The following is a 10717-nucleotide window of genomic DNA, read 5'->3' as shown; positions in this document are numbered from 1 at the left end:
GAGGGGGATTTTAGATCCTTCTCCGAAAATTTATTAACAATTTTTTGGTTCCATTTTGTCTACACAGCCAAATTCATCTACAAAATCAAGTATCTATCTTCTTCTTTTTTTTCTCTATTATTTTTGCATTAATTCACAACTTTTGAGATACACAATTCCTGTCTTTATAAATTGGACATAAAAAATTAGTCCATTGCAATTTTGTATTTTATCATCATATGATGTAAATTTTTATTTAATGGTTACTCTTTCTTATTCTGCTTAAAATATATTGTTTTGTTTAACTTTTTCATTATATATGATATGATGATATGTATATTTTGTTGTTTTCCATGTTAATTGGGTTGATGATATCTCAAAATCAGGTATTTTATCTTTTTTCTCTATAATTGTTTTCATTTTGTTTAGACTTGTTGAAAATAGTATAAGGGGGTTGTCTACAAAATTTGAAGTCGTTTTGAAGCAGGAGCGGCTCTAATGAGCTAGAAAAAAAGGTAGGTTCCTTGGGCCCCAAATTTGAGAGTCTCCATTCTTTTTCATATCAATAATAGATTACAATTTTATTAAAAAGAGTGAACTTTTCATATAAAAGGGAAAAAATAGAAGAAGTTTGACATATCTGGTGTACTATGTATCCAGAGAGATTTAATGAATTAAATATGTTATCAATTGAATAAGAATTATTAGAAGAAATTGATTATAATAAAAGTAGAGGAACTTTCGCATATAGCCACTGAAAAATAGTCTAATTGCATTTCATAGCTATAGTTTGCTAATTACGATTCATAGTTACATGTTATATGGAGGAGAGTGGCGAGCGAGAATGGGAGAGAGAGGCGAGAGGTGAGAGAAAGAGGGCAGAGAGTGGGAGAGAAGTGAAATGTATATGTATATCGGTTAGATAATTATATATTATACACATGTATTTGTATATTCTGGTAAGTGTTTCCATAGGTGTTAATCTGTACTTGCTCACTCATTTTCCTTTCATCACGATAGTAATTAACTACGCCTCAGTTCCAATCTTTTCAGTTCTATGATCTCAAATTTGGTATGCTATATATAGCTCAACGTTTATTGTGAATGTATGTAACTTTAATTAATTGCGGAAGTGGAAAAGATATAATAGCAAAGAGGAAGAACAGGGGAGTGATAACTTGTTGTCACCCGAAGAAAGAGAAGAGAGTTCGAGCCTAGTTTGGAAAAACAAGTGCTTAAGAATACTTTTTTATTTTAATCAAACAATTCAAAACTGTTTAAAAGCTATTTTAATTTAAAAGTACTTAAAATAAGTCAATCCGAACTGGTTCTTAGAATCAAAACAAAAAAGGAAAAAAAAAAGAGACTCTTTAAGCATGAGTTGGGATAAATATGAATCAGAAGAAGTTAAAGTGCTTGAAGCCTTCAAACTACACCCCAATTTGAAAGCTTTATATCTCAATGGCTTCAGAGGATTCCGTCTCCCTGACAGGATGAATCAATCAGTTTAGGAAAATGTCGTATCAAATAAAGTAAAAAAAATAATCCGAAAAATGAATAATTATAATACTTGCCCTACTCCAAAAGTAAAATAAAATAAAAATGAAGACTCAAAGCAAGTCATATTCCTTTCCAACCAAAGATGCAAAGATGTTTTCCAAATTTGCTTTCTAATATTCTTCATGACTTCATGAGACATCACACATTTGCACAGCAAGAGTAGATCCCATATCATATCTACTTACAAAACAAGATTCTCGATCTGTAGAGTAAATGCAGTTACCATGACACGAAAAGTATATATTTATAACAAGTAATCCATACACAAAGCATTAACTTGAAACTCATTGTTTATTTGTGTTACAATCTAATTTCACTACACACATATGGCAGAAGCTTTCCTTCAAATTGTGATTGAAAATATCACTTCTTTCCTTGAAGGGGAACTTTCATTGCTTTTCGGTTTTGAAAATGAGTTTGAAAATCTTTCGAGCAGGTTTTCTACAATTCAAGCGGTACTTGAAGATGCTCAGGAGAAGCAACTCAAGGACAGGGCAATTAAAAACTGGTTACATAAACTCAATGCTGCTGCGTATAAAGTTGATGACATATTGGACGAATGTAAAAATGAGGCAGCAAGACTCAGGCAGTCTCAATTAGGACGTTGTCATCCCGGGATTATCACATTCCGTCATAAGATTGGGAAAAGGATGAAAGAGATGACAGAGAAACTAGATGCAATTGCTAAGGAGAGAATGGATTTTCATTTCCACGAAAAGATTATTGAGAGACAAACAGCTAGACGGGAAACAGGTGCTCATCTTAAATTAGTATTACAACAAACTTTGTTTATATTCATTTTTTGGCAATTATCAAATTCATGTGTGTGTTTGGGGTGAGGGAAAGTTTCAAAGATTTTCCCTAAATGTTTGTCTCAAGTTTCTAACCCTTAACTACCTTTGATGATAGATATATAACTTATTTTATGTTTATAGGGTTTGTACCTTTTTTCTAAAATACTTGAACTTGTATAAAGTTGAATAAATCGACACATGATCAGTCCTACGTGACATAATACACATAGGACACCATATAGAACCCAAATTGTCATGTAGGATGTCACGTAGAACGCGTGTGCCTATTTATTCAATTTTATAAAAGCTTAAGTGTCTATTTGTGCAAACACAAAGCTGGAGGGCATAAATGTAAATTGAAACCAAGTTAAATGACATATTTTTGCATTATACCATTTGAAAATGACAAACAAAATTGTAAATTCAATACAGAGCTACTCAATGGTTACTAAGTAATTTTATAAATGAGAAAAGCTTAGGAAATCCTACTTAGTGTACTTGTTTGCGTGGTTATAAGAGAAGATTAAATATATTTTTGAATAATTAATATATTATTTGATAAATATTCTAATAAATAATGTAATAAAAGAGAGAAACACAAATTAAGTCATGATCTTGAGATTGCCTATTTAGAAAAATTGTTAAAGAGTCATTGTCAAACTACAATTTAAATTTAAATTGTTAATAAAAAAGGAGGAAAACATAAAAGTTGATGTGAAAATTGTCAATTAATTGACAATCTAATCATCATAGCTTCATACTAAATTCAATTATTTTTATTAATATTGTCAATTAGTAAACAATATTAAGTTTACTTGATCATTAACTATGTGACTTTCTTTATGTATAAATAATATTGCAGTAAAAATAAATAAAGATTTATTTGTTATAAATCAGGCCGAAAGAAATACTTAAATTATATTCTAACATAATTATGCACGAAATATAGAAGCTAGAGTTTTTTTTTTTTGTATTTGGTGCCCGTACTGACACTCACCTAGTGTATATTTATGTCGTGTAAGATTCATTAATATTAGGAATCACATATTTTTATAGAGGACATTGGGTTGTGATATATTACTTTGGAGGTTATAGTACTTTTGCAATAGAAAATTAAAAAAATCAAAGCACCTAACATAAAATTAAATGCAAAAGATAAGTCATGATTATTTAGTGACTTGGTGCGATATTTATAACCTACTCACAAATGAATATATGCCTGCAACATTGAACAGGTAGAAAATGTAGCAAGAGTTCGATAAGTCTTTTCCCTTAAATATATATTCATTAGAGATTAATTAATTAACTTCCCCACCTTCCCCATCTCTTGAGGTTATTAAGGAGAGTTTGTTCATGATATATTTTTTCTTTTGGGGGAGTTGAACTTTCAAAAATATGTCTGATCATAAAATTTTGGAGTTGCATAATTTCAAAAATTTGAAAAATAACAAAATGTGTTTTCATTTTTTTCACTCCAAATAATCACAAAAAATAAAAAACAACTCCTATTTGTATTCTTGGTAGAAAAATAACTCCAATTTTCAAATATCATTTTGCACTTTGAAAATAAAAACTAATTTTTTCAAATTTCACAATGAAATATGGCTGAAATAACTTTTTTCAAATTTCACAATAAAAACTACTTTGTATTAGGCGTTGGTCATATTTAATTGTGAAATTTGAAAAAAAATAACTTTTTGTTTTCCAAGTGGAATAATACTTGAAAATATGAATTGTATTTGGCTATAAATACAAATTGAGCTTGTTGTTTTTCAAATTCTTGAAAATTCTGATATACAACTTGAAATTGAATTCAGAAACTTTTTTGTAAAATTTATCGTATATGCCCCAATTTTTTAACAATATTTTTCTATTTTTTTCGTTTTTTCCATTCACACGTTTTTTTATTTCTAATATTTTTACTTCTTAAAGAATGAAAGAAAAAAAAAGAAAATAAGAAACTCAAATAATGATAATCAAAGAAGTCAAAAAAAAAAAAAACTTGTGCGAAAAGGATCATATATACCTACATGAATTTTCTTAAAATTAAAAATCACAAAAATAAATTTAAACTATTTTTTTCACTTCTGTTAGATAAAAAGGTATGTGTGAGCTACTTTTATAACGGTAGGGACATATGTGAATCAAATTTATAACGGTAGGGATATATGTGATTTACTTTATAGCGAGAGGCATATCAACTCTATATGACAAAATTGAGGAGTATATGAGACCACTTTACCTAAATTTAATAAACATTAATCATATCTTCACACATGGTAGAAAGGGAAAAAAAAAAAGCTTATTACTCTTTGTTATCCTTATAATTCCTTTATGGACTTGGCTCATCTCCATTACACCTTCTGCCCATTTCCTCATGTGCATATTTTGTAAATAACTTTAAACATATAACATAAAAAAATTAAAATCTTGTAATTACCTTTGACCAGGTTCTGTTTTAACTGAACCACAAGTTTATGGAAGAGACAAAGACGAAGATGAGATAGTGAAAATCCTGATAAACAATGTTAGTGATGCCCAAGAGCTTTCAGTCCTCCCAATACTTGGTATGGGTGGACTAGGAAAGACGACTCTTGCACAAATGGTCTTCAATGATAAGAGAGTAACTGAGCATTTCCATCCCAAAATATGGATTTGTGTCTCGGAAGATTTTAATGAGAAGAGGCTGATAAAGGAAATTTTAGAATTTATTGAAAGAATATCACTAGGTGACATGGGCCTGGCTCCACTTCAAATGAAGCTTCAAGAGTTACTGAATGGAAAAAGATACTTGCTTGTCTTAGATGATGTTTGGAATGAAGATCAAGATAAGTGGGCTAATTTAAGACAAGTATTGAAGGTTGGAGCAAGTGGTGCTTCTGTTTTAACCACTACTCGTCTTGAAAAGGTTGGTTCAATTATGGGAACTTTGCAACCATTCCGGTTGTCAAATTTGTCTCAAGAAGATTGTTGGTTGTTGTTCATGCAGGGTGCATTTGGATACCAAGAAGAATTAAATCCCAACCTTGTGGCTATCGGAAAGGACATTGTGAAAAAAAGTGGTGGTGTGCCTCTAGCAGCCAAGACTCTTGGAGGTATTTTGCGCTTCAAGAGAGAAGAAAGAGAATGGGAACATGTGAGAGACAATGAGATTTGGAATTTACCTCAAGAAGAAAGGTCTATTTTGCCTGTCTTAAGGCTTAGTTATCATCATCTTCCACTTGATTTGAGACAATGCTTTGCGTATTGTGCAGTATTCCAAAAGGACACCAAAATGGAAAAAAAAAAGGTAATCTCTCTCTGGATGGCACATGGCTTTCTTTTATCGAGAAGAAACTTGGAGCTAGAGGATGTGGGTAATGAAGTATGGAATGAATTATACTTGAGGTCTTTTTTCCAAGAGATTGAAGTTAAATCTGGTAAAACTTATTTCAAGATGCATGATCTCATCCATGATTTGGCTACATCTCTGTTTTCGGCAAGCGCATCAAGCAGCAATATCCGCGAATTAATTGGAGGAATTTACTCACACAGAATGTCTATTGGTTTTGCTGAATTTGTGCCTCTTAAACCTCCTTATCTCTTGTCAAAGTTTGACTCGTTGAGGGTGCTTGATCTAAGTAAATTACACTTTGAGGAGGTACCCTCTTCCATTGGAGATCTAGTACATTTAAGATACCTGGATTTGTCTGTCAATTTTCTTATTTGTAGTCTACCAAAGCAGTTATGCAAGCTTCAAAATCTGCAGACTCTTGATCTACATGGTTGTCGTTCACTTTATCGTTTGCCAAAAGAAACAAGTAAATTTGGTAGTCTCCGAAATCTTTTACTTGATGGTTGCAGTAAATTGATTTGTATGCCACCAAGGATAGGATCTTTGACATGCCTTAAGACTCTAGATTGCTTTGTTGTGGGTGAGAGGAAAGGTTATCAACTTTGTGAACTAAGAAATCTAAACCTCCATGGTGCAATTTCAATCACACATCTTGATAGAGTGAAGAAGGATAAAGAGGCAAAAGAAGCCAACTTATCTACAAAAATGAATCTGCATTCATTAAGCATGAGTTGGAATTATCCGCATAGATATGAATCAGAAGAAGTTAAAGTGCTTGAAGCCCTCAAACCACACCCCAATCTGAAATATTTAACAATCAGTGGCTTCAGAGGATTCCGTCTCCCTAACTGGATGAATCACTTAGTTTTGAAAAATGTTGTCTCTATTGTAATTGAATATTGTGAAAACTGCTCATGCTTACCACCATTTGGTGAGCTGCCTTGTCTAGAAAGTCTAAAGTTACAATATGGGTGTGTGGAGTATGTTGATGTTGATGTTGATTCTGGATTCCCCACAAGAATAAGGTTTCCATCCCTGAGAAAACTTTGTATAGAATATTTTCATAATCTGAAAGGATTAATGCTGAAAAAGGAAGGAGAAGAGCAATTCCCTGTGCTTGAAGAGATGGAGATTGACCAGTGCCCTGTGCTTGAAGAGATGGAGATTGCCCGATGCCCTGTGTTTGTTTTTCCGACTCTTTCTTCTGTCAAGAAATTGGAATTTGTGGGGGAGGCAGATGCAACAGGTTTCAGGTCCATATCTAATCTTAGGGCTCTTACTTCCCTCAACATTAGGTATAACAAAGAAGCTACTTCACTCCCAGAAGAGCTGTTCAAAAACCTTGCAAATCTCAAATACTTGAATATCTCTGAGTTCAAGAATCTCAAAGAACTGCCTACCAGCCTGGCTTGTCTCAATGCTTTGCAGAGTCTGATGATTAGCCATTGTGACGCACTAGAGAGTTTCCCCGAGGAAGGGCTGGACGGTTTAACTTCACTCACCAAGTTATCTGTCGATTGCTGCTGGAGGCTAAAATGTTTACCCAAGGGATTGCAGCAACTAACAGCCCTCACAACTTTAATAATTACTCTATGTCCAATAGTGTTCAAGCGGTATGAGAGGGGAATAGGAGAAGACTGGCACAAAATTGCTCACATACCAAATGTGTTAATCTATTAGCATGAAGTTGTAAGTATTATTTGTAATTGTTTCTTTGTTTGTGAGTCTTTTTGGTTCCTGCCATTGGATGTCATTTTTTCTAGGGTTTTTGAGTCTCTCATTGCATGTAATTTTCTTTTGGAAACAAATTAACAATCTATTTGTATTATAAGCTTTGAGAATCTATTACTTATTTATTTGTTTGTAAATTGTGAATATCTCTGGTTCCTGCCATTGTAGGTAATTTTCTGATTTTATTTTGAAACCAAATCAATGATTTGTAAGATCCATTTGTATTATACTTGTTAATGTTGTAATTATTGGCTAACAGTGGTTGAGTATCAGTTTCTCAATGAATCTTGTGGCACATGGGAAAAACGCGCGAGGAGGGAAATTTTCATGAAATTTGACATACCTGTTGTTGTCTCTTTCTTCACTTCTGGTGCTTGTGCTGCTGCAATGGAGTTAGTAGCATGGAAAAACCATGTGGATTGCCTGANCTAGGAGTTACGACTGCTCAAAGTTGACCAAAAACTCACTTTTTTTCCATAGCCAAATTTTCCAGATTCTTTCCAAAATGACTATTTCCAATTCAACTCTTCTTGGAACTCAATGTGCTATACCTAGGGACCTTAACTCAACACTCAAGAAATTTTATTCCTCGGTAAAATCTCACTCCACATGAAGGACGGCTCGAGTCTTAGTTCGAAAAATTCTCTGGGGTGTTACAATATCTCCCCGGTTGTTGTTCATGCAACGTGCATTTGGATACCAAGAATAAATAAATCCCAACCTTGTGGCTATCGGAAAGGAGATTGTGAAAAAAAGTGGTGGTGTGCCTCTAGCAGCCAAGAATCTTGGAGGTCTTTTGCGCTTCAAGAAAGAAAGTGAATGGGAATGTGTGAAAGACAGCGAGATTTGGAATTTACGTGACAAAGAAAATACTATTTTTCCTTCACTGTGACTGAGTTACCATCATCTTCCACTTGATTTGAGACAATGCTTTGTGTTTTGTGCAGTATTCCCAAAGGACACTCAAATGGGAAAGGAAAGGCTAATCTCTCTCTGGTTTGCTCACAACTTTCTTTTATCGAGAGGAAAATTGGAGCTAGAGGATGTGGGCAATGAAGTGTGGAATGAATTATGCTTGAGGTCTTTCTTCCAAGAGATTGAAGTTAAATCTGGTAAAACTTATTTCAAGATGCATGATCTCATTCATGATTTGGCTACATCTCTGTTTTCCGCAAGCACATCAAGCAGCAATATTCGTGAAATAAAAATAGAATATAATAAAAATATGTTGATGTCCATTGGTTTCGCCGAAGTGGTGTCTTCTTACTCTCCTCCCCCCTTGAAAAAGTTTATCTCGTTAAGAGTGCTTAATCTACATTACTCAAAATTTGAGAATTTACCATCTTCCATTGGAGATCTAGTACATTTAAGATACCTGGACCTGACATGCAATAGAATTCGTAGTCTTCCAAAGCAGTTATGCAAGCTTCAAAATCTGCAGACTCTTGATCTATATAATTGCTTCTTACTTTCTTGTTTACCAAAACACACAAGTAAACTTGATAGTCTCCGAAAACTTTTACTTGATCAGTGCGACAGATTGACTTGTATGCCACCAAGGATAGGATCTTTGACATGCCTTAAGACTCTAGATCTCTTTGTTTTTAGTGAGAGGAAAGGTTGTCAACTTGGTGAACTACGAAACCTGAATCTCTATGGCTCAATGTCAATCAGACACCTTGAGAGAGTGAAGAATGATAAGGATGGAAAAGAAGCGAATTTATCAGCAAAAGGGAATCTGCATTCTTTAAGCATGCATTGGGATATCGACGAACCACACCAATATGAATCAGAAGAAGTTAAAGTCCTTGAATCCCTCAAACCACACCCCAATCTGAAATGTTTAGTAATCATTGGCTTCAGAGGATTCCGTCTCCCAGACTGGATGAATCACTTTGAAAAATGTTGTCTCTATTCTAATTAGAGGCTTCAAAAACTGCTCGTGCTTACCACCCTTTGGTGAGCTGCCTTGTCTAGAAAGTTTAGAGTTATGTAGTGGGTCTGCAGAGGTGGAATATGTTGATTCTGGTTTCCCCACAAGAAGAAGGTTTCCATCTCTGAAAAAACTTAATATAGATAAATTTTGTAATCTGAAAGGATTGCTGGAAAAGGAAGGAGAAGAACAATTTCCTGTGCTTGAAGAGATGTCGATTTACTGGTGCCCTATGTTTGTTATTCCCGTACTTTCTTCTATAAAAAAATTGCATGTTTATGGGGCAGATGTAACAGGTTTGAGGTCCATATCTAATCTTAGGGCTCTTACTTCCCTCGACATTAGCAATAACGAAGAAGCTACTTCACCCCCAGAAGAGATGTTCTAAAGCCTTGCAAATCTCAAATACTTGAATATCTCTTCCTACTACAATCTTAAAGATCTGCCTACCAGCCTGGCTTGTCTCAATGCTTTGAAGAATCTGGAAATTTATAGTTGTGGCGCACTAGAGTCTTATTAGGTGCTTAGTTTTGTAAATTTCAATAAAATCTGCTTTGACCGATATTAAGAAAATAATGTTATAGATTAAAGTAATTTAGAAAGTAGAGTTAAAAAGATGATATCACTCATCTAAATATGCACTTGAAGAAATTGAGAAAAAGTGTAATGGAGAGGAGTCAAATCCCTTTTAACTAATAGATACTCCCCCTGTTCACATTTGGTGTACCATGTATCTATTAATTGTCGATTGAATGAAACCTAACTACTTTGGCAGAATAGAAGAAGAAGATTACAGGAATGTATATTTGCTCTTATTCATCTCTGCAAACTGAAAATGAATGAAAAATGAATATGAAGCTTACAGTGCCAACATGTATATATACAATTACATTGAACTAACTAACAGCTAATGAACCAATAAGACGCTGACAGCTGGATAACAAACTCTGCTCAATAATAACTAATTAAGCAGTACTTAACTAACTACTAATAAGCAGTACTTAACTAACTACTAATAAGAAGTACTTAACTAACTACTAATCAACTCTTAGCAATACTCTTATCATACTCCTCAATACCCCCCTTCAAGCTAGGAGATATGAAGATGTTCTTCATGCCTAGCTTGGATACAAGATACTCATGTTGCAAACGACCAAGACCTTTGGTTAACACATCAGCAAGTTGCTCAGTAGTGGCCAAATGTTGAATGAATACAAGACCTCTTTGAATCTTCTCCCTAATAAAATGACAATCAATGTCAATGTGTTTGGTCCTTTCATGGAAGACAGGATTGGATGCAATCTGGATGGCAGCAGTGCTATCACTATGTATAACAACAGGTAATGCAAGAGGCATATCCAATTCACAAAAAAGACCAATTATCCA

The 10717-nt window shown here is 33.8% G+C and overlaps 1 protein-coding gene across 1 annotated transcript; it reads left to right on the top strand.

Annotated features, from left to right (window-relative positions):
- Positions 1 to 1865: 1865 nt before the first annotated feature.
- LOC125842589 (putative disease resistance protein RGA1) lies at positions 1866 to 7436 on the top strand. Its single transcript, XM_049521894.1, has 3 exons — positions 1866 to 2292; positions 4784 to 5924; positions 6045 to 7436. The coding sequence occupies exons 1-3, from the start codon at positions 1866 to 1868 to the stop codon at positions 7345 to 7347; spliced, it is 2871 nt and encodes a 956-aa protein (XP_049377851.1). The 3' UTR covers positions 7348 to 7436.
- Positions 7437 to 10717: the final 3281 nt, after the last annotated feature.

Source organism: Solanum stenotomum, chromosome 10 (genome assembly GCF_019186545.1).
Source record: "Solanum stenotomum isolate F172 chromosome 10, ASM1918654v1, whole genome shotgun sequence".
Lineage (NCBI taxonomy): Eukaryota > Viridiplantae > Streptophyta > Magnoliopsida > Solanales > Solanaceae > Solanum > Solanum stenotomum.
The sequence above is the reverse complement of the archived record's forward strand: the minus strand, read 5'-3'. Positions and strand labels throughout refer to the sequence as shown.